Raw genomic sequence first — 24,705 nt, 5'->3', positions numbered from 1 at the left:
GACCTGATGTTTATTACTTAAGAATGGCCAAAGTCAACTTCAGGAACTTGAATCAACCAACGTTAATTTAAAAATCCAGTTTAAACCAACCTGTTGTTAATTTATAGAGCACCTGTCAAACACATTCAAAGTACTCTACACATGCAGCCGTCACATAAATCATAAAAACATTTAAAGGAACATGAATAAAACGCAGTAAAATAATATTTGTAAAAGATAAATGCTAGATTTATAAGCTTATCGGAAACACATTCAATCTCGATATTCATGTTTTTTTAAATCACGGATTATTACTTTTTCTGACCGCCATAAATGAAGAAGGAACGAATTTGTTTACGCTGGAATGCTTCCTCCATTTAGATATTAAATTATTTTATTATTATATTATTATTATATTGGCCTCATCAATGAGGATTAAACCCCCGCGCGCGCCGCGCCTCCCTACGCGAGGTTGCGCATTTCCTCGCTGCCGACGTCACTTCCAGGTGTCACTAGGCTGCTCGGTGCGGCGCTGGGGAGCAGAGCCGCCGGGAAGATGTGAACCAGGCCAGCGCTCAAGACCCGTCACAACAATACCGATAATAAAGCCTATCTGTTCGACACTGAGCGCGCCGACGGACGTACGGTACGGGACGGGAGTCTACACGGACAGCACGTTGATACGCGGCGTTGTCTCTCCCGTATCAGCGGAGTAGCGGAGCGCACCGCCCGGAGCAGCCATCTTTAGTGGGAGAATGGACGGGGGGGCGACGCGGCGGGCCTGGTCGGGCTGCGGCCGGAGCCTGAGCCGCGGGGGGCCGGGGACGCTGCTCACTCCTCTGCTGGTGCTCTTCTCCGTGGTCGGTCTCCTCTCCGGGACTCCCCGGCTGTCGGATGTGAAAGACTGCGACAAACCCTGCGTGAACGGCCGGTGCAACACGGCCACTGGCGGCTGTGTGTGCCTTGCCGGCTGGGTGGGGGAGCAGTGCCAGCACTGCGGTGGTCGCTTCAGGTACGGTGCACGGCGGGGATAATACACACACGCACTGTTGTTTTTATTTCATGAAAGGGGATTCGGACGTTTTTTCAGTCATCGCGGCCTGGTGGTGCACGAAAGCCTTGCGTGGTGTATGTATGTGTGTGTTTTTGTGTTCGTGTGTGTGTAGCCGATACCTGTCTGTGTGTGTCGTCGGGATGCGCCGATCACCTGAGCCTTATAATAACCGAGGGGGTAGGCCAGGATACGGATCCTCAGCACCGGAGCACCGGGCCGTCCCGCTGTGGGGACAGGGGGTGTGCGGGCTCCGAGCCCCGCTCCCTCCTTCTACCCACCGTTTGGTTAATCGGTTATCACCGCAAGGCTCGTAATGACAACCGGGGTTTATTATAGGAGACCGTAAAGCAACGAGGGTCCGTTTGTTGGTTGAACTTCAGCACCCTTCAGGTGGTTGGACTTTGTGAGGTTGCGGTTTGTTGACAACATGCAATGCACGGGGGAGGGGGGGGGGGGCATGTGTGTTGTCATGGGGATTAGGAGGATACTACGAATGGGTGTGTTGTCAAGGTAATGGGTGAGGTTGGCTGAACAATGTCTTGGAGTCACGTGTGTTCGGCGACTTCAAAGAACTGATGACTTCCATGGTGGATGGCTCCCTGTGTGTGTGTGTGAGTGTGTTTGTTTATTGATGTGCAACGCCGTGGTCATTCTGGATGATGTCACTGTGCGCTGAAGTCTTGTAATGGTAATAAATAACGGATGCGTTACGGTATGAACACGCGATACTTGGCGCCGAAGCGGACTCGAATCGAAACGTGTGACTTGTTACGTATTGCGTTGTTACTGTTACTGTTCCTAGTGTTGCTGGTACACCAGTGCTGCGGCCTTGATGGACTTATCACAGCAGGCGGTCTGTTGCCTCCCTCCTGAATGATCCTCGCTCGTTCAACGGTATTCGTGGTCTGCCTCACCTTTGGCACGTTATCATTGAATCTGATTACGTCAGAGAGATTCCCGATGTCTCCCGGGAATCGATCCCCTTTTCAAGCCCAGTGTATTAGGGTATCTTCCATCTCCGTGACCCTACCTCTAGGCCCCTACCAGATACCTATTAACGGGGACAGGAAATGCCCTTCAGAACCTCAACAGGAAGAGGAAGAGGAGGGATCACAGCGGGGAGTCCCTCCTTCCATGGATGGACAGGAGGGGGGAGGAATATGATATCTATTGTCCAGACAGTTCTGGGTGTTCGTCCGAGGTTCTGGGTTTGATATCCATCCCCGATGTCCGCTTACCTGTTGACATCCATGAGCAAGATGACCCCTAACCCCTCCCTACCTGCTCCATAATGACATGGATCTGAATTCACTGTCTAACACCTACCTGCTCCATAATGACATGGATCTGAATTCACTCTTTAACCCCTACCTGCTCCTCTATAATTGGCTGATTCATTAATTCCCTCACTCTCCCCCTCAAGCTGGTGTGTGGTGAGCGTTCTGGCGCCGATTGGCTGCCGTGCATCACCCAAGTGGGTGCTACACATTGGGGGTGGTTAGTGAGGTCTCCCCTTCACTGTAAAGCGTCTTTGAGTGTCCAGATTAGCGCTATATAAATTCAATCTATTATTATTATTATCAATGACATGGATCTGAATTCACTGTCCAACCCCTACCTGCGCCTTAGTGACTTGTATCTGGATTCACTGTCTAACCCCTACCTGCTCCTTAGTGACTTGTATTTGGATTCACTGTCTAACCCCTACCTGCTCTTTAGTGACTTGTATCTGGATTCACTGTCTAACCCCTACCTGCTCCTTATATCTTGTATCTGAATTCAGTGTTGGTCTTTCACATGTATCCTCCACAGTCGCAGTACTATTTTCATGCATGCAATAATGTGGGATTGGTGAATATACATTCAGTGGTGATATTAGACCGATCAGAAGGTGCTTCTATCATTGTCTGTGTTTCAGTAAAGGTCTCTGTTACTGTTTAATATGGTGTGTTTTTATTTAGTTTTTATACTTCAGGAGCAGGTAGGAGTTAGGAGGCACGTGCTCAGAGAGGCCTGCATGTGGGCTGTGGACTGGTTTGAACCAAGAAGCTCTCAGCTGGGAGGTAAACAGCCTCACCATACTGCCTCCATTAGGTGGGTGGGTGTCCAGTCTTCATCTGACGGTGTACGTAGTTTAAGTACAGGTCAATCTTCATATGACGCCGTTGTACCTTGGGTAAGATACATGTCTTCATATCTGTGGGTTAACCCAGGAGATCTCCTTCATCTCCGGCCATTCCCAGAAGTTGACCACCCAGAACTCGTCGTCTGAGGCCGTACAACAATCTGATACTCATAAGGACAATTATAATGTCAATATTTAATGTCTGGATATTTATTATTATGAATGTTTCCGTTACGAGATCAACAGTGCGTCAGGTTGTATCGCAGTATTGTAATACTGTTTTATAGTATATAATATACACAGTAACACATGAGATGGAGGGCAGAGACAGGTCGTTAAGGAACAGGTCGGGTTAGACAGTACAGAGACGGGTCATTAAAGAGCAGGTAGGGGTTAGAAGGTACAGAGACGGGTCATTAAGGAGCAGGTAGGGGTTAGACAGTACAGAGACGGGTCATTGTGGAGAAGCTACGGGTTAGAAAGTACAGACGGTTCAGTAAGGACTAGGTTGGGGTTAGACAGTACAGAGACAGGTCATTAAGGAGCAGGTAGGGGTTAGACAGTACAGAGACAGGTCATTAAGGAGCAGGTAGGGGTTAGACAGTACAGAGACAGGTCATTAAGGAGCAGGTAGGGGTTAGACAGTACAGAGACGGATCATTAAGGAGCAGGTAGGGGTTAGACAGTACAGAGACGGGTCATTAAGGAGCAGGTAGGGGTTAGACATTACAGAGACAGGTCATTAAGGAGCAGGTAGGGGTTAGACAGTACAGAGACAGGTCATTAAGGAGCAGGTAGGGGTTAGACAGTACAGAGACAGATCATTAAGGAGCAGATCGGGTTAGACAGTACAGAGACGGGTCATTAAGGAGCAGGTCGGGTTAGACAGGTCATTAAGGAGCAGGTAGGGGTTAGACAGTACAGAGACGGGTCATTAAGGAGCAGGTCGGGTTAGACAGTACAGAGACAGGACATTAAGGAGCAGGTAGGGGTTAGACAGTACAGAGACAGGACATTAAGGAGCAGGTAGGGGTTAGACAGTACAGAGACGGGACATTAAGGAGCAGGTAGGGGTTAGACAGTACAGAGACGGATCATTAAGGAGCAGGTAGGGGTTAGACAGTACAGAGACGGATCATTAAGGAGCAGATCGGGTTAGACAGTACAGAGACAGGTCATTAAGGAGCAGGTAGGGGTTAGACAGTACATAGACGGGACATTAAGGAGCAGGTAGGGGTTAGACAGTACAGAGACAGGTCATTAAGGAGCAGGTAGGGGTTAGACAGTACAGAGACGGGTCATTCAGGAGCAGGTCGGGTTAGACAGTACAGAGACAGGTCATTCAGGAGCAGGTCGGGTTAGACAGTACAGAGACAGGTCATTAAGGAGCAGGTAGGGGTTAGACATTACAGAGACAGGTCATTAAGGAGCAGACGGTTAGACAGTACAGAGACAGGTCATTAAGGAGCAGGTAGGGGTTTGACAGTACAGAGACAGGTCATTAAGGAGCAGGTAGGGGTTAGACAGTACAGAGACAGGTCATTAAGGAGCAGGTAGGGGTTAGACAGTACAGATACAGGTCATTAAAGAGCAGGTAGGGGTTAGACAGTCGACAGGTCATTAAGGAGCAGGTAGGGGTTAGACAGTACAGAGACAGGTCATTAAAGAGCAGGTAGGGGTTAGACAGTCGACAGGTCATTAAGGAGCAGGTAGGGGTTAGACAGTACAGAGACAGGTCATTAAGGAGCAGGTAGGGGATAGACAGTACAGAGACGGGTCATTAAGGAGCAGGTAGGGGTTAGACAGTACAGAGACAGGTCATTAAGGAGCAGGTAGGGGTTAGACAGTACAGAGACGGGTCTTTAAGGAGCAAGTAGGGGGTAGACAACGGACCCACACTGCAGGGGCTTGTCAGAACCCAAACTCGTCTGGCTTTAAGAACCAGGGGTGTTGGATCACCCTGGCCTTCCCCTCATTCACAAAATGTACTGTTCCTACAATGGACTGTGTCTGGTTAGAAGTGCATTAGCAGGCTTCACAGATGACCCGAGGGCCCCCCTGCCCCACCCAGCCGTGTGTTCAGATACTGGTACGAGAGTCGATTTGTCTGAAGAGCTGATCTCCGGGCCTTGACTTGGCGTCTCTCAGCCGTTATCTGCCGAGTGTGGAGTGGCCTGATCTTTCAGGAGCCAATGAACACCATCCAGATCGCACTTCATCACATCCAATAATATCACAGAGGAAGTAGACGGCTCACTGCGCCAGAGCAGTAGGGCTAGGCTAGCTGGCCAGCTGTGGGTCTGATTCTATTGTTAGCCGCAGTTGACCACTAGTAGCAACGGCTAACCATCACTAACGATGGCTAACCACCGCTAGCAACGGCTAACCACCATTTTCCTTCGCTAGGCGACGCTAACCGCCATTTGCGACCGCTAGCCAAGGCTTACTACCGCTAACCTCTGCTAGCCACTGCTCACCACTTAACATGCAGAGTACCGTTGCAGGTTGAATTTCCCTGAACTCTTCCTCTCTCTGGTTGCACCAGGGCTGGCTGACTCGGAAGCCTTTTTATTAAATCCACCCGAAAACATCAGCGGCTGTTTGTGTTTGCTCAACCGAAAAAGTCGATTCTAGTTGTGTAGTCGCTAGTCACAGTCCCAGCGTCAGGGGGGCTTCAGAGGCCAACATCATACAACAACACACCTCCTGATATGGGACAGTTGGGGGGGTCTCTGCAGACCCATGGGGACGGTCACGGGACCAGGGGGACGGTCCCGGGACCAGGGAACCACAGAGGGGTCCGTCCTCTAGGACTGAGCGATTAATCGTATTCAAACCGAAATTGCGATGTAATAGAACGAGATTTGCAAATCGAAACGGCTGCGAAAAAAACAAAACCGTCACCGACTGGAGATCAGTAAGATTTGTATTTTTCTTTTACAATTCAATAGTTGAATAAAGGTGTATCAATTCTTCTCAACGCATAGGCCTGGCCTAAAGGAAAGAGTAGTTTATGCTTTGACTCCTTCCAGTGTTGTCGTTCATACTATAGAATTAATTATTGCTTGTAGAGTGAATAATACAGAACATAAGGAACTTCGAAAGGGAAAATCGCATACTAAATCACAATCGCAATATTTCGATTATTTTCCCAAATAGTTTAGCCGTCCTCCCAGGGAGGCTAGGAGGACGCCGGGCACCGGACAGACGTGCAGCGCGAGCACCGAGCAGTGGAGCACCGAGGGCGGAGGCCGGAGCCAGTCATGAGTAGAGAGCGGACGGGTTCCATACCAAAACAGGGCACGACCGCAGGCCGCGTCTGTGCCCCCACCCCGCCCGCTCAGAAACAACACAGCGTTCTGGATGTTTGGGTTCCAACATTCTGGGATGTTTTTTGCCGTCTCGCAGTCTGCTGGCGGTCGGTTGTAGGCCGGAGCGTGTGAGTCTGTGTTTAGCATACACACAATGGAGCCATACAAGCCGCCGGGGTGGCCTGGTATACTGGGATGCCCATGTGCCGTGCAGAACGCTGCCAAGACGCACGCACCGCTCGCCATGGGGGCCTGGGTGCTGCTGGGGGGTTTGGGGGATGGGTTGGGGTTGTCGTAGAAGTAGTAGCAATAGTAGTGTTTGCTGTAGTCGTTTTGGTGGTGGTTGTAGTAGTAGTAGTGATAGTGGTTGGTTGGAGTGGTGGTGGTGGTGGTTGTAGTAGTTGTGGTGGTTGTAGTAGTAGTATTGAATTTAGTAGTGATGGTGGTGGTACTGGTGGTTGGATCAGTTCTTAGTACTTGAGTGATGACATATTCCTTAGTACACAACTTAAATAAACATTTTCTGTAATATCTGTAAAGACCTCTAACCCTGACACACACACACACACACACACACACACACACACACACACACACACACACACACACACACACACACACAGTCTCTTTGTCTTGCCATTTCCGGCTCCATACTGCGCAGTTCAGAGTAGTTGAGTGCAGCTCAGAGTTAGAACCTCGACCGTAGCTTTGTAGTTTTACAATCACCAATCCATCTCGAACGCCAATCAGATCGCTGGTGTCTCTAACTCGCTCTCCCTGGTACGTCTTTGGGCCGGCGGCCTGTATGCCTGTACCGGCTCTGTTCCTGCTGACTGCGCCGGATAAAGTGGTGGTTTGGGTTTAGGCCGGCAGCACGCGGTCGTGTGTGTGTGTGTGTGTGGGGGGGGCACGCACACTGAGTAGTTGTGTCCTAAATAGAGTGGATTGGAGTCTGAGCGAGACGATGCAGCTAGGCTCCCCGCTCCTTGAGCTCTGCACCGTTAAGACAACACGGTTGTAGATCTTGTGTTGTAAATGAGGCGGAATTTGTTTGCTTTGGGCACTTTGAAAGGGCCTGATGTACTCTGACTATCCTGAAGGCATCGGTGGGAAGGAAGCACTCTATCCCCTACCTGCTCCTTAATGACCTGTCTCTGTACTGTCCAACCCCTACCTGCTCCTTAATGACCTGTCTCTGTACTGTCCAACCCCTACCTGCTCCTTAATGACCTGTCTCTGTACTGTCTAACCCCTACCTGCTCCTTGATGACCTCTCTCTGTACTGTCTAACCCCTACATGCTCCTTAATGACCTGTCTCTGTACTGTCCAACCCCTACCTGCTCCTTGATGACCTGTCTCTGTACTGTCTAACCCCTACCTGCTCCTTAATGACCTGTCTCTGTACTGTCTAACCCCTACCTGCTTCTTGATGACCTGTCTCTGTACTGTCTAACCCCTACCTGCTCCTTAATGACCTGTCTCTGTACTGTCTAACGCCTTCCTGCTCCTTAATGACCTGTCTATACTGTCTAATTAATCCATTTACATGTATCATTCTGGATTCATCTAAAGTCTCAAAGCGTTTGATGAATAGTTAGGCTTGGTCTCTGCAGCTGTAGGACGCAAGGGGATTCGTGCTGCCGGTCAGACACAGTCCTGAAATGGCGTGGTTTGTGTTTTTGTGGACTTGGGGTCAGAGGTCGGCTTGCCTTATCCCCCCAGATCAAAGGCTTGGCAGCCCCTCTCCTGCTCCGACTCCAGCAAAATCATTCTGGAGCATTCTCACAGTGGACGTACCACACGTCGACAGTAGCTCAGGTCGGAGGTAGAGCGGTTTGGCCGGTAACCGGAAGGTTGCTAGTTCGATCCCCGGGTGTCGATGTGTCCCTGTCGGAAAGAAAACAACCTCACCCTCGACTGCTCCCGACGAGCTGGCTGACGCCCTGCGTCGTTGACCCCGCTGGCGGCGGTGAATGTGTGAACAAAACGGTCGCAAGACGGTTCGGAAAAGAACTGTCAGCGAAAATCCCCTAAATGTGAAATAAATGATGTTCGGCGCCACTCGGTGGGACAGATGTTCGGCGCCACTCGGTGGGACAGATGGATGGGTCCTGGGGTGGCCCGGGGCGTCGGCCATTCATAAGTTCTGTTTTTGTGGCGCGCCATAATCTGTGGGGGATAAATCATCCCGTAGACACTGGAGCTTTTCTCCTCCCTCTGCGAGGACGGATCCCTTGCCCGGTCCCGCCGGCGTAGACCCAATCATGTGGGGGAACTTAGATTTTTATTACCCTATTAAGATCAAACCAGCCTGCCCATGAAAACACAATTCACTAACAAAGTCCTGGAACGCAGAACGAGGTGCTCTGCGTTTCCGGGGCCCATTACCCATGATGCATTGGAGAGGTATCGGACGAAGCAGAAGATGGTCATTAGAACTGCATTTCTATTCGTAGTCGATAAATCTAACGATTATTCGATTTACCCTTTGGTCTATAAAAGCTGGCTGTCGCCTTGCATGGCTGACGCCGCTGTCGGCGTGTGAATGTGTGCCTGAACGGGTGAATGTAAGGCAATGTTGTAAAGCGATTTGAGTGGGCACTGGATATGAGAGTGCTGTTTAAATGCAGTCCAGTTACCAATGCACCGTCTATCATCAGCATATTCATGCCTGTGTGACCAATGCTCTGCAGTGGAAGGTCTGGGAGCCCAGCCTCTATCAGGCCAGGTTATCACGGTTATTAATAAAGCGGTTAATCATCTGGCTGTCTTCCCCCGTGAAACATGCCCCTGAGAGAGGAGGGGATTGGACGTCGGCAGAGCTTGAGATTATCGGGTATGCAGAGAGACATGTTGATGCTGGGCAGGCTCCAGGAATTAGAGGGACTTAGAGATGCCCAGTCAGTCCAGTATTGATCCAGGGAACTGCGTTTGGAAAAGGGTTCTCGACGTAGCCAGGAGACCTACCCTCCGCTCTCGTCAAACGGATGATTTATTCATCACTTATTGATTCCAAACGACAATGTTGTCGGCGTGGCATTTTCACTCTTCAGTCGGCTATGGTGGTGACTCAAAAATAATCATTTTAGATGTCGTATACATCAATTGTTTCTTTTAGATGCATTTACTATTTATAGCTACTCGTGTGAATTTAGCAGATGGTTTTATCCCAGACTAGTTACAGACGGTGCTTATGTGGATTTTTACATGCACGAAGGAGCAGGTAGGGGTTAGACAGTACAGACAGAGACAGGTCATTAAGGATGTAGGGTTAGACAGTAGAGATGCAGGTCATTAAGGAGCAGGTAGGGGTTAGACAGTAGAGAGACGGGTCATTAAGGAGCAGGTAGGGGTTAGACAGTACAGAGACGGGTCATTAAGGAGCAGGTAGGGGTTAGACAGTACAGAGACAGGTCATTAAGGAGCAGGTAGGTGTTAGACAGTACAGAGACAGGTCATTAAGGAGCAGGTAGGGGTTAGACAGTACAGAGACGGGTCATTAAGGAGCAGGTAGGGGTTAGACAGTACAGAGACAGGTCATTAAGGAGCAGGTAGGGGTTAGACAGTATAGAGAAAGGTCATTAAGGAGCAGGTAGGGGTTAGACAGTACAGAGACGGGTCATTAAGGAGCAGGTAGGGGTTAGACAGTACAGAGACGGGTCATTAAGGAGCAGGTAGGGGTTAGACAGTACAGAGACAGGTCATTAAGGAGCAGGTAGGGGTTAGACAGTATAGAGACAGCTCATTAAGGAGCAGGTAGGGGTTAGACAGTACAGAGACGGGTCATTAAGGAGCAGGTAGGGGTTAGACAGTGCAGAGACAGGTCATTAAGGAGCAGGTACTGGTTATGGGGCATCTCACTCAAGGGTGCCTAGCAGCAAGACTGAACATTGGGGTTTCGAACCCGGAACTTTTCGACAGGGAGTCAGCTCCCTGGTCATTAACCCCCCCCCCCCCACCCCACCCCACATGTCATGATTTTCTTTTAAATTACCCCACCTTGACCTGCAACTCACGTCCCCAACATGTGTGCCTGCGTCGGTTGTCTGGGCGCTAACTGAGAAGGTGAAGCGGCTACATGGTGTGCTAACGCTCCAACACCCGGAGGCTGCCGGGTCGTTCCCCGGGGACCTCCCCGTCCTCCGCTCCCACGAGTGGAGCTTGTTTGTCAGCTAGCTGAGAGCAGCGCAACGCCCCGGAGGGGCGCGCCGCGACGCTAGCTGCGCCGTGCCCTCTGCAAATAGCGCGTTAGCCTAGCGTCATTAGCTAACGGCAGAGACTGCTTGACTCATAGTGTGTCTGTGTGTGTGTGTCTGTGTGTGTGTGTGTGTGTGTGTTTGGGTAGAGGTTGTGCACTGTTCCAGTCCCTGTTTGCTAGCTTAACCGCTCGGTAGCCGCTGTGCTATGTCGGTTCTCTGGTGTCTCGTCTCGTTGCGTCTGATCGACCTACATCATGAACCGTTGCTCCTGCCGGAATCTAACCTGAAGGGTTTCGTTGAGTACGTGTGTTGTTGCCCGTGGTGTTGCCTGCCTTCCTCGAACCCTGCCCGAAGTCTCCTGTCGGCCAACATGTCTAAAGCGTGGAACACACTGGCCCATCCGTTGGCCATCTGAAAGTGTGAGTTGTGATTAGCCTTACGAGCCGTTTCGTTTAGAAAATCAGCCCCGTTTGACATCACTAGTGGGCGAGTCCACCTAGATCTGTGCTGGATAGATCAGTCTACCAGCCTAGTGGACTGAAGGAAACGTTGCTCATCTATCCAGCACAGATCTAGGTGGACACGCCCTCTAGTGATGTCATACGGGGCTGATTTTCGAAACGGCTTGTAAAGCTAATCACACTCACACCTGGTGGTATAATATGTCCCCTTTAAGGCATTTAGAAGACACCTTTATCCAAAGCGACTTACAATATGTACATCCGTCACAGGAAAGAGAAACAATATATCTGTCGGTGCAGTAAGGATGTTAATAGAACCAAGTGCCAAGCACTACCAATCGCTAGGTTAACCTATTCCCCGTATACAACAAAGACAGCTAGGATAAGATGCTGCACAATGCTAAGTACTATTTTTAAGTGCAAGGACGTACAACACGCAAGAAGTGCATAAATTAAGTGTCAGGACGTACAACATACAATTAGAGTACATTAAGTGCCAGGACATTGAACATCCAATCAGTGGGTGAGGGGGTCAAGAGGGAGGCTATGCAGAGTCTAGGTCAGGGGTCGGCAACCTTTTCAACATGCAGTGCCAGTTTGACATTGTCTCGTTAAAGGGGACCTATTATGCTTTTTCGACTTTTATGACCTATAAACGTTGTTATAATGATTGATAGTCATGTTTAACCATACTAAAGTGTCAAATAATGACGTACATGCATTTCGACGTATTCCCTGCTGACAGTGGTGGGGTGGCTGTGCAGAGCGCTAAACACTCGGGACAACGTTTGCGATTCACTTGTTCACATTTCCGGGAAATCATCTACGTAGAGGCACTCCTGCCACGCCCCCATATGCCTGGTCAAATCTGCCCGCTCGCGCGCTTCAAGGAAGGTAACCAATCACAACGGAGTTGGGTTGGCAGGAGGGGGGTGAGGGGGCGGAGAAGGACGAAACCGAGCGTTGACAGAGAAGGCTGAAAGCGCCCAGATGAGAGGAAGAGTTTTTTGTGCTGTGATTCGTGTCAGGTTGCGCTATAGAAGTCATTAATAAGAAATTAAGACCAGAAAATTAGTATTATAGGTCCTTTTTAATGAGTGTGCCTTAAGCAACAATATATTGAACATTAAGCTGAATTATGTCACAGCGACCAAAGACATTTCCAGAAGACCTGGAATGGTACTATTTGGTGGACTGGCCATCTGGCATACCGGGCATCGTCCCGGTGGGCCGTTGACCCAATGTGGGCCGGTCCGGCCTGCTATGTTTTGTTTTTTTCTCTCTCTCTCTCTCTCTAAATTCCCTCCAATTGGGCCGGCCAATGGGCTACAGAGAGCTAGCAGTGTGCTGCCAGCATCGACACATATTATTGGTCTTTATTTGTCATTGTCAATCAATCATGGGCTGACAGGCTCAGAGAGCCCTGGCAGTGCTGTCAATCACAACTCAAACCAGGGTGGGCGGGACCTCTCATGGCATCGGCCGGAGTCGCGGGAGTCGGGAAAGAGCTGAAAATGGATAAGCGTAAGATATGCCCGGGTGGCGCTGAAAAAGTGTGACTTAAAAAGCTGAAGTCTCTGGAGGTGGAAGCTGCTAAATGTTCAAAATTGACGGACCTATTTGGTGCCGGGGTCAACAACCCAGCAGGTGCTGCTGCGCCCGGAGTTGAGCGAGTAACGTTAGCCTGGGGCTAGCTAGGCTACATTTTCAGACATGTCCAAAACAAAACAAAGTATAAAACGTTTTTACATTGAATGTGATGTGACCTAATTAACTGCATATTTGTGACATCATATTAGCCCAGAGTTCAGGGCTGTGACTGTTGGTAGTTGGGAGCAGTAAATAGAGATGCAGAATAAATCTGTATTGTTAATACAGATGAGATACTTTGAATTTTAGCACAAAATACAATTAAACCTATAGGAAATAATTGGTTTAATTTGCAATATTTGCCATTGAATTTATTGTAATCTTTCAATTCATTTATTGTTTACTGAGGTGATGACTATTTCATGTGGTGAGAGGAATTGATTTTGATTATTTCCTGGTTGAAGATTTTCATATTGATGATTTTAATTTGAAACATCTGCATATCTTTTAAGTTCAATTAACAGTTATGCAGGTAGGCCTTAGGGCTCTTTTGAGACTTAAGTCATCCTTCATGACAGATAAATTTGTTCACTAAGTGTCACTACATCACAAAAAGTCTACATGGCTACATATACTTGTCAGTACACAGATACTGAGTACAAGTTCCGTTTGCTGTTTCTTGCAGGTCATGAATTTGGTGTAGCTGGCTGGCTTAGGATGAGGAAGTAGGGCAATGTATCTATTGCCCTAAATATAACCATAGAAAAAAAATAAAAATAATAATATCTATAGCTGTGGGAAGTCGAAGACATGCATTACAGGTCTGAATAGATATGCATTCTCATATACGTGTATGTGCACATGTATACATACATGTGCGAGTCACCGTTAAAACATATTAGTTTCAGCTCTACAGATGCTACTGTCTGTAATATGTTTCTATTTCGATTATTTGTCAGGATATTTTGTTATCATTGTCCGAGTCTGGTTTTAACTAATGCTGGGCTTACACCAAATGATTTTCACAGTCACTGACTAAAAACTGCAACAGAGAATTTAGCGTTGGATCAAGTTTGTTATTTAACAAGGGTTTTGTAGATATGGGGGGTGGACTGGAGATGCAGTGACCACAGCAGGTCTGTTAACTTCCTCTTCGGGTTTCACAATCAGACCTTTCTTGTTGGCAGGACAAGAGTCACAATCTTAAAAAACAAAAACCAAAAAAAGGAACAACTGCTATTTACTGTGCTGTCCTATTATTCGGATGTATGTACTTGATTAAATTGTTTTAATCAAGTACATACAGGGTTCTTCCCGTTTGTCTCGTCCGACCCCTAGTGCTGATAATGTAGTGGACTGTTCTGGACAGAAAATGCCAGGGCTGAATTTTTGTCCCAGTCCACCCCATTTCCGTATAGTCCACAACCATGCATCAACATTTTAAATGTTTTTTTGGTTGTTATATTTGCAACATGGGCTTACAAATTATAATTACACATGTCCCATCTTAAAACACCATTTTTCAGAAACTCATTCAAGAACATATTTGCACTGTGAGAAATGTAAAAAACGAGAATATATGAGAATGTTGAAACCGTCCACATCAATATCTTTAAGACATGTACAGCTGTGCAAAACCATGTGAAGGCGATGCATACAGGCCACTTGCAACAATATTATAATAATAATATATGTATTTTCTTCTCTATTACTCACAACATAGGTTTAAAAACTATTAATTGATCCCATTTCAGAACACTGCTTTCTGTAACTAATTTAAACATATTTGCACTGGGAGGAAATGCCCAAAACAGAATAAAGTGCAAAAAAAATCGGTAGCAATGATTATGCTGCCGCATTGTGCTGTGAATTTTTGTAATTGATAATAATAAAAAAAAAAATAATAATAATAATCAAAAAAAAAAAATATATATATATGTATATATAATTGTTTTTTTAAGTGTGCCAATGATTATGCTGCCCCGTGCCAGTGGTGACACGCGTGCCTGGGGTTGCCGACCCCTGGTCTAGGTGAACTCTGAACAATGGATCGCTTCATCCAAGGGGGGGGTGACTTATCGTTGTCCTGGGGTATAGATAAATGTATAGCTATAGCAGAGCTACACCCCTGTAGGCTGTCGGGGAGAAAAACTGTAAATGGAGATTTAAACCGTGACTGGCAAGTGGAAAATGAGCTGCTCCCATGGTCGGCCACCGCCGAGGTGCCCTTGAGCCCCGCACTGTTGACCGGTTTGCTGTGCTGCCGGGCTGACGCTGCAGTGTGTGTGTGTGTGTGCGCGCGCGTGTGTGTGCGTGCGTGTCCTGCCAGGACGGTGTAAGTGCAGTCGACTCCCCTGGGTGTTCCCGGCCTCCAGGCAGGAGAAGGTTGCGGTGGGGAGGAGTCTCCTGTTGGGTGGATCCCCCCCCCTCGTAGGTCTGCCGGGTGGCGGGGGGGTTGTGTACTCCACACTGAGGCTTCAGCGGGCCTTTAGCTTAACTTTGTTAGGCCCGAGTGGCGGTCGGAAGCAAACATTTCAGGATTCACGGTGTTTTATTTGAATTGACGTAGTACAGGCCAGCAGCCTTGTTTGGGTTCGTCGTCCCCACTGTGAACATGAATGCCCAATAATTTAGATTTTGTGTGTTTGGAGAGCAGTGCAGAGCAAACCTGCTCTTCATCGCCCCTTCCTATGTTATGTTAGTGACGGAGCACACGCTTCAACCCACATCGTACCAAATCATACAACAGGGAATTCAGGAACATGTCACTAGGAGCAGGGGAGGGTAAGACAGTACAGAGACCTGTCCGGTAGGCAGGGCCGTTGCAACAAGTCCTGGGCCCCTATACAAGAGGTACTGATGGGCCCCCCTGCGCTGAATTGTTGACGGGGGGGGGGTGGAAGGAGAGCAATTGTTGACGGGGGGGGGGGGGGGGGGGGGGGGGCTAGTAGTAGTAGTAGTAGTAGCTACTATGGGCTGGTAGTTACTTTTTTTTTTTTTTTATTGCCATGGGCCCCCCCTGGGCTTTGGGCCCCTAGAATCGTCATCACCTTTCACCCCTTTACGACGGCCCTGCCGGTAGGGGTTGGACAGTACAGACACAGGTCATTAAGGAGGTAGGGGTTAGACAGTGCAGAGACGGGTCATTGAGGAGGTAGGGGCTAGGCTGTGCAGAGACAGGTCCTTGAGGAGATGGTAGGCGTTAGACCATACAGATACAGGTCATTAAGCCGGTAGGGGTTAGTCATTTCAGAGACAGGTCAATATAGAGGGAGGGGTTGGGGCATCTTGCTTTAGGTCTCCATCTTCCAGGCAACCGCTGTCTCTTTGGCCAAGTCCTTTCCCCAGCCCATGAGGTGTGTTCCTCCTGCTCAGAGAAGGCCTGGGCCCTGGTTCCTTCACCTCTGTGGTGTTCTTCAGCTGGGCTCACGTCAGGGTTTCTGGTCTGCCAGGGAGAACGTTTCATACAAACCCAATCTGAACAGAAATGTGTTCCCTTGTGTTGTACCCTACCAAATCGCTTGTGACGGTTAGGCGGTTATTTAAATTTTGTTATTTAAACAAGGACAAAAAAACTATTTAGGCTGTTATGACTACCCTGTTTGCACAGACTCCTAGTTACCATAGCAACTGGATCTTGTCTGTTTGTTTTTATCTTGTGTAACTTTGAATAACTGCAGAGTAATAAATCACGTAGCCCCACTCGCATGTAGCAATCTTGACAGAAAATCGGTTGAATCTGAATATAGAATCCACAGATAAATACGATGAATCGTCTAATTCATCCTACATTTCGTCATTTGAATATTGGCTGAGTTGCGGAAGTTAGACTAACAACATGACCACCACGTTACCTGTACTTTGATTCTGTAGACTCAAAGCTCTCTGCTCTCAAACATGTGTGATCATTACCATGAACCTGGGACATTTGGATATTGTAAGCTTGGACCAGGGCCAGACCGATTCCTCGGCCTGCCGATTTAATCGGCCGATTACAGCCTTTTTGAAAATAATCGACATCTGCCAAAAAGACGCAGATTACAACCTTCTTTATTTTTTTTTATTTTTTTTTTTAGAAATGTTATTGCGCTTAGTATCCTGCAGATTGCGCTCCTACTCGCCTTGCTAACTAACAACTTTAGCTGGAGTATAAAAGAGGAGATTGAATTTTACCGTATAACATGGAAGCATGCTCGCTCAGGCAGCTGCGCGCTCACCTCACCAATGTACACAAGACGCGTTGTTTGAGCATGTTGTGCCTGTTTTTCTTTAGGTCCCAGGCCATGTTAATTTGTTATACTGTAGACTCTAACGGTGAGACCATACTGCTCAGCACGCACGTGTTAGTCACTGCTCACGAGCGCAGCACTTTGGGAGTTAGTTATTTATTTTACATTTTACATTACACTCATTTTTGACTGTAAATGTATTCTAAAACACTCAAAGGTTCTGCATTCAATTCAAATATTCGTCAAAAGTGTTTAAAGTATATTTAAGGTATCAAAAACTACGTTTTATAGCCTTTTTTTTTTTTTTCTTTTTAATCGGCCGATTAAATCGTAATCGTAATTTTTCTCTGAAAATAATCGGCATCGGCACTCAAAAATCAATATCGGTCGGGCCCTAGCTTGGACATACACCTTTTACCTCTGATGAAACTAGTTTACGTTTTTATGAAATGAATCTACCGTTTCCTGAAACATGTCTGGCTGTTTATTGGTTATTGCACCTTAGTGATAATCTTTTACGATATGATTCTTGTATTGTTTATTTGCACTCCTTCTCAACTTTATAATGCAACTTCTGCATAGTAAAATCCAGAGTGATAAAGTATTATGTTATCATAACAAGGATAAGAAATACATGGGCATTTTGTGGCAACATTCTGCATCTCATGATCTCTAACCGAATGAGTGCGTCTGGTTTTAATTGAAGGTGGTTCTACTTGTGTGTCCGCAGGTTGACCGGACCTTCTGGGTACCTGACGGACGGACCCGGGAACTACAAATACAAGACCAAGTGCACCTGGCTGATCGAGGGACAGTGAGTACGGCTCTGACCCTGACCTTTGACCTGGACCGGGGCCCAGAAAAGGGTGCTGACGACGGGGATCTGGCAGTTAGCCTTTGGTTAGCTCAGTGGCTAATGAAATGGAGGATTAACGCCACTGAATCATGTTTGTGATCCAAATGAAAACTCTTTTATTGGTTTCCAACACCTAGAATCTGGAAACCAGGTCCGGCAGAACGCTTCTTTCAGATTTTGTTATATTCTTGGTGTAACTTTGGTTCGGGGCCACACATTAGGGTAAATAAATCAGTTGTTGGACGCAGTCCAAACCGAAGCCTGCCTAATTCAGGCTTGGGAGAAACTGAATAAGAAACATGAACATTGAACATTCTGTAAGGGATTTCTTTATTTTTTTTAATGATGTTAAATTACCCAACATCCTCCGAAACGCCTAACCAAAGTTTTTTTCTGAACAGCAGCACTATTTGGTTTAACTACTGAGTCGTTGTTTTAAGTCGTGCTGTGCGATGACTGATTATCAATCCGCTAACGGCTAGCTTACTTATAGGCATTCATAAAAGTCGTTGGATAAACCCCTCATTTGTCCCCGAGCAGAAGTGTTTGTAGTTTTGGCCACGGTGGTTCCACCCCCGTCTCAACACGTGGTCTTCCCGCCAGTCGCCCCGAGCCATCGGCAGTCTTCATCAATTACTGCTATTTTGAGTGGTTTAAAAAGAGCAGCCATGAAGAGATGACTTGAAGCATTCATTGCATTCCCACGGAGGGGCAAACAGAATGTTGTTTATTACAGTCGTCTCAGTGGTTGGCTGAGTGAAAGGTTAAGAGCAACCCTGAGATGGAAGGAACTTCCCAGATGTCCTCAGATCGAAAAACATGATCAAGTGAGGAGAATTATTATGATTATTATGATGATGATGATGATGATGATGATGATGATGATGATAGTGAAGCTCTTCAAACACCGTGATGGTTTCTATTTGAGGTCAAACTCGACGCCCTGGTGGTGACCGGTTTGCTGCGCTGCCGCAAGTAGGGGTTTGGACATCTTGCTCAAGGATGCCTTTGAGTTAGGCTGTGTACATTGGGGATCGAACCCAGTACCTCTGGGCTGGCAGTCGAACGCCCTTACCACTGCTCTCCCCAACCCTTGCCCAGAAGACCCATGCAGCAGGTCATGAATCAGAGCCAGTTCGGACAAATTAAGCATGGGGCTTGTCGAATCGGGTCTTATTAGTGTTTTGGATGCCATCTATGACTGAGTCTTCCCACACACACAGCGGGGAGTGCTGCCCCCTTTTAGACAGTTGAAGCAACTACGTCAAAGGCGCAGCTACACTCTGGGTGTACGTAACGGGCGTAGCTACACAGTGGGTCTACGTCACGGGCGTAGCTACACCCTGGGTCTACGTCACGGGCGTAGCTACACCCTGGGTCTACGTCACGGGCGTAGCAGCTACACCGTGGGTCTACGTCACGGGCGTAGCTACACCGTGAGTCTACGTCACGGGCGTAGCTACGCCGTGGGTCTCTACGTCACTCTCTATTAACGTGGGTTTGTGTTCCAGGCCCAACACCATCCTCCGACTGAGGTTCAACCACTTTGCCACCGAGTGCAGCTGGGACCACCTCTACGTGTACGATGGGGACTCCATCTACGCCCCCCTGCTGGCCGCCTTCAGGTACTGCATCTCCCCACTCCTCTGTATAAAGGCCCATCATCAGTACTGACTCGGGGAGTCCTATTGGACGGGCTGAGCCGGTACATGGGGATGTGCTGCACACGCTGGTGGCGGTAATGGTGTGTAACCCGTGTCTCTTGGTCCCAGCGGTCTGATCATCCCGGAGCGCTATGGCAACGAGACCACCCCGGAGGTGGCCTCCGTCTCCGGCTACGCCCTGCTGCACTTCTTCAGCGACGCCGCCTACAACCTGACCGGCTTCAACATCTCCTACAGGTCAGTCTGCGTGTCTGTCTGCATGGCTGTCTGTCTGTCTGCATGGCTGTGTCTGTCTGTCTGCATGTCTGTCTGTCTGTCTGTCTGTCTGTCTGTCTGTCTGTCTGTCTGTCTGTCTGTCTGTCTGTCTGTCTGTCTGTCTGTCTGTCTGTCTGTCTGCATACCTGTCTGACTGCATGTCTGTCTGTCTGTCTGCATGTCTGCATACCTTACCTTACTGGCTGTCTGTCTGTCTGTATATCTGTCTGTCTGCCTCTGCATAGCTTAGTCTGTCTGTCTTGGTTCAACATTTACTTCAGGTCTAGGACTGTCTGTTTGTGTCTGGCTACCTGTCTGACCATCTCCATGTGTGCCTGTCTGGCCTTCTCCCTGTGTGTCTGTGTGTCTATGTGGCCATCTTCCTGTGTGTCTGTCTGGCCATTTCCCTGTGTGTCTGTGTGTCTGTCTGTTATCAGCTGGGAGACCTCGCACTCTCATCAGTGAGCTGTGCGATGCGGCAAATTAATTTAATTGCTTTGTGAAATGTTTCGAGTTGCTGTCGCACACTTAACTAATGAGCCTGGGCCAAAAAAAAACGAATTTATCTCGCTGCTGTCAGGAGCGATTAGTCAATCAGGGGGAAGGTGTGATAATTGAATTTAATGAATGGAAGTGCTTCCACAAGGTAGCACAATGGACTGCTCAGTTTGACTTTCTTTAACACTTTCTACAATTCACCCATTTCACGTTTGCTTCTCCCAAGCTCTGTATCGGAATCAGAAAGAGTTTTATCGTCTTTGTTTATGTATAGATTCATAGTCTTAAGTAATCTCGCACATGACAGAGTTTTTCTGTTGGATGTCGGGATTGTCGAGAAATACTGGAAACGAAGAAAAAAGATCAAATACGAATTCAGTTCATGATATAGAATGATTTGAATACATGTTATGAATAAGAATCAGTCCAGGATGTCGGATTTGCGGCCGGCCTTCTGCCGACCGTGTCTTTGTGTGGAACCGACCCAGCAGGAACCTCTCCAAGGCGCCGGTTCTGAGCAGGAAACCCGCGACCGGTTCCGTGGGACGCTGTAGTTAGACTGTAGGGGCGACCACTGAAGTTTGACAAGACAAGAGGTTTTGTATCCAAAGAGTCAAAGCACACTATAATTATCGGGTGTTGCTATTTTTAAAAAGTTTCTTAAACAACTGCAGAGATTGCGGTGAAATGTTACCAATCTGAGGAATGGGTTTACTTGGTTATGTTTTGTGGTAGTGGTAGTCCACTACATCATAATTACATTTCCATTTAGGGCATTTGGCAGACGCTTTTATCCAAAGCGACTTGCGACCATTCGTACACACATACACACGTTCAAGATGCAGGACGACAGACAAATTGTCGGAAGCAGTTAGGGTTGGGTGCCTTGCTCAGGGACACCTCGACACTCGGATAGGAGCATTGGTCATACCAATACACCAGCTGAAAAAAATCTGTGTATTGTTAACGTTGTGCTAACGTCGTGCTAATGACAGCCAGTGCTAATCAGTACTGTCCTTAGCATGACGTTAGCACACCGTTAGCATGACGTTTTTTTAGCATCCTGAAACTCGCATGATCTGACAACAACCACTGAAGACTGACCGCAGGTGAAGAAGAAAGTGAAGGAGACTAAAAAGAGGAGGAGGGGGAGGAAGAAGAGGGTGGAGATGAAGGGGTGTTTGTTCTCCGGTGTCTGAGGCGACGGGGGGGTGGGGGGGGGTGTCTGACCATCTGACCGTCGGGGAGGATGAAAGAAGACATCCCGACGCCATCTTGTCTCCGCTGGAGTTTTGTTCTTCCCTTCAGAGCGAACACGACGGAGACAACAAACTGAACCGTCAGAACTTTATTTCCGTGGCTGGCTCCGCGCTCACCGGTAGAGAACACCACGGGACCTGGTGTGGAGGTTTGCCGCCGAGGCTTCGGCGATTTCTAAAGACAAACCATCAGTAGGGCGATGATGCGTTGAGGAGTTCAAATGAGTGTGAAAGAACAAACTCTCTCACCCCGGAGACCAGTGAAACACGGCTCCGAGAGCCACCGGCCTCTGATCCTGTCTGTGTTGACGGCGACCATACGGTCACGAAAGAAAATCGTTTTTTATCCTCCTCCGTGGCTCTCGATCATTAAATCCATGTCTCTCTCTCCCTTCCTGTCTCTGCCTCCCCCTCCCTCCCCTCCCCCTCTCCCCCTCTCCAGGGTGAACTCGTGCCCTAACGACTGTTCGGGGCGTGGCGAGTGTCGCCCCGGTAACGGGACGGGCTTGGCGGTGCAGTGCGAGTGCGAGGACCAGTGGAAGGGGGAGGCGTGCCAGGTGCCCTACTGCCAGGCCGACTGTGGCTACCCAGAGAGGGGCTACTGCCAGACCAGCAACAAGGCCTGCTCCTGCTACCCCGGCTGGCAAGGTGCGGAACTGCAGGAGGCAGGGCGTGGCCCCCACAGCAATCGAAGACGTTGGGATATGATAGCATACGAACTTAGCATACGTTAGCATGCATTGTAAATAAGTAAATATACACAGCTCATGCTGCGTATATTTAAAATGTATGCAAACGTATTCGCTGATTTAAGTGCGTCAAGCACCCGCTCATTAGCTTGCAACTGAGATAACGTTCTGAAGAATTTTTATAATGTTTGTCGTTGGCTCTGCGACTTATGTTTCAGCTAATTGGATCATTTTCATTGTGAGGTGATGTGCGCTATAATATAGTCACTGATGGAGGTGTACTTGTGACCGCATGTGCCCCACATCGTTAGCTTACAAACGGGATGATGATACGCTTGTATAATTGCTAATCATAACTCGTTAGAATGCGTCCTGTGTTAGCTAACTAGCCTCTATAAATAAGGTATTGAATTGTGTGTGGGATTTTATACAAGACCGTAGAGTAACACACACACACACACACACACACACACACACACACACACACACACACACACACACACACACACACACACACACCCCTCCACAGCGGTGCTTGTTAAAATCCCCTCTACCTATTGGTTAACGACCCGTCCCCAGCGGTCACGCCCACTTTTCTGAAACTCGCCTCAAAGCGCTCCGTCGGCTGGTCGGCTTCCCGGCGAAGCGTCTCCACGGAGACGGAGGGTAAACGCTGCAATTGAACCTCCGCTATCTTCCCGCCGCCGCCGCCGCGACGCTCCACGGCCACCTCATTACTGAGACCGAGCCGCGCGGCCTTTAGCCTCTCACGCCGTCGTGTCCCCGTGTTTCAGTTGAAGGCTAACTAGCGTCGCTCCCGTCGCCCGTCCGCCCTCAGAGCGGTGTTCTCTCCGGCCGGCGGGGGCGTGCGGGCTCGGAGCAGCGAGTTCCTAATGGGTGCGCTGCGGGTAATCGGTTCCATGGAGAACCCTGGACCTCCACAAATTGCCTCTCCGGACCCGGGCGAGGATCTTCAATGCCCGCTATAAGAAGAGCCGTCGAGGTCTAGGGGTTGGTTCAGTTTGTTCAGTGCTGGGGTCGTCGGGGTTAGAAAGGGCCAGAAAACAATCAACTAATGGACTGGAATGCACTTGTACAGCACTTTTTTGTAACCAGAGGCCACCCGAAGCGCTTTACAATATTGCCTGAAATTCAGCCAAACCGACGCGGTGTCAGTTGATCGCAGAGACAGCCAGCTCGTCAGGAGCAGTCAGGGTGAGGTGCTTTGCTCAGGGACACCTCGACACTCTAGCTAGGAGGAGCCACGTGCCGCCCACAAAACCAAGCTGTTTCCGTGGCCTCGACCGGCACAGCGACTCACACAACTTCCTGTGCTGTCACGTGACCATTGTGTCCTGGGGCAATCCGGAACCCCTCTTGTGATGAACTTCCTGTGCACCTTTGCCCTTTTTAATGGCCAATTGGTTGGTAAACATCTTAACAGCGAGTTGTGTTGGATTCAAACCTTCTGGTTATCATTGAGTCATCCCTTTTCTATTGGTCATGTTCTTGATTAGCAGATGTGTGGACCCAACAAATAGGCAATAAAATACGAAATACATTAGGGTTGATAGTATTTTCATCAGTACAGTGGTCTGTCTGGATCCAACCGTTGGATCGTGGCCGTACTGCGGGCCACCTATGGCCCGCGTGCCGGAGGTTGAAACTCGCTACAGGTTGAAACAAGAGTATGGGTTCTGCTGGAATCTGACCCGACCCAAACCCCCCCCCTCCCTCCCAGTGTTGGGGTTGTGTTGGCGTGGTGCTCTTCCTGGATACTTCCTTTGTTTTCCCGCTTTGGAACAAGCTCATTGTTTGTCCTGTTGAGGAACCCGTTGTAGATTTCCATCTGTGGCGCCTCCTCTCAACCGGTGATGCTGGGATTGATTCCAGTCCGTCAGAATGTAAATATTTAAAGGGATGAATGTGTAAACAAAGGGACATGTCTTATTTGTTTCCAGGACGAAGGCCCCTTTGTCCTTCAAACTAAATAGAATTTGGCGAGTTCTCCCGGACAAAATGCCAGGCGTGTGACTAGAGCAGCGCCGCGTTGAACCGACGCACTGGAAATAATCCCAACTTGGACAAAGTGGTTGACACTCTCCCCCCCCCCCCCCCCCTCCCTCCTTCTCACCTGCTCCTCCTTCTCGCCCTACTCTCCTCCACCTCCTCCTCTGCTCCTGCTCTTATTCCTTCTCTTCTCCTCCCCTTCCCATTCTCCTCCTCTGCTCCTCCTCCTCCTCCTCCATCTCTTCCTACTCTCCTCCCCCGTTCCTGCTGTAACTCCTCCTCCTCCTCCTCCTCCTCCTCCTGCCCCTCCTCCTCCTCCTCCTCCTCGTCCTCCTCCTCGTCCTCCTCCTCCTCCTCCTCCTCCTCCTCCTCCTCCTGCAGGTCCCGGCTGCTCCGTGTCGGTGCCGGCCAACGCCTCCTACTGGCGGCGGGAGGAGTACGAGGAGGCGGGGCTGGCGCGGGCCTCCCACCGGGCGCTGGTCCACCAGGGGGTGATGTGGGTCTTCGGGGGCTACGTCTTCAACA

The 24,705-nt window shown here is 48.8% G+C and overlaps 1 protein-coding gene across 1 annotated transcript in view; it reads left to right on the top strand.

Moving 5' to 3' along the window:
- The first annotated feature begins 460 nt into the window (after positions 1-460).
- atrn (attractin) overlaps positions 461-24,705 on the top strand; it is a 91,669-nt gene continuing 67,424 nt past the window's right edge. Inside the window, exons 1-6 of the mRNA XM_056590792.1 lie at positions 461-991; positions 17,680-17,763; positions 19,317-19,430; positions 19,578-19,706; positions 21,924-22,129; positions 24,562-24,705. The exon at positions 24,562-24,705 is cut by the window's right edge and continues 25 nt beyond it. Coding sequence (XP_056446767.1) covers positions 735-991; positions 17,680-17,763; positions 19,317-19,430; positions 19,578-19,706; positions 21,924-22,129; positions 24,562-24,705 — 934 coding nt within the window. The 5' untranslated portion in view covers positions 461-734. The remainder of the gene's footprint in view (positions 992-17,679; positions 17,764-19,316; positions 19,431-19,577; positions 19,707-21,923; positions 22,130-24,561) is intronic.

Source organism: Gadus chalcogrammus, chromosome 5 (assembly GCF_026213295.1).
Source record: "Gadus chalcogrammus isolate NIFS_2021 chromosome 5, NIFS_Gcha_1.0, whole genome shotgun sequence".
Lineage (NCBI taxonomy): Eukaryota > Metazoa > Chordata > Actinopteri > Gadiformes > Gadidae > Gadus > Gadus chalcogrammus.
The sequence above is the reverse complement of the archived record's forward strand: the minus strand, read 5'-3'. Positions and strand labels throughout refer to the sequence as shown.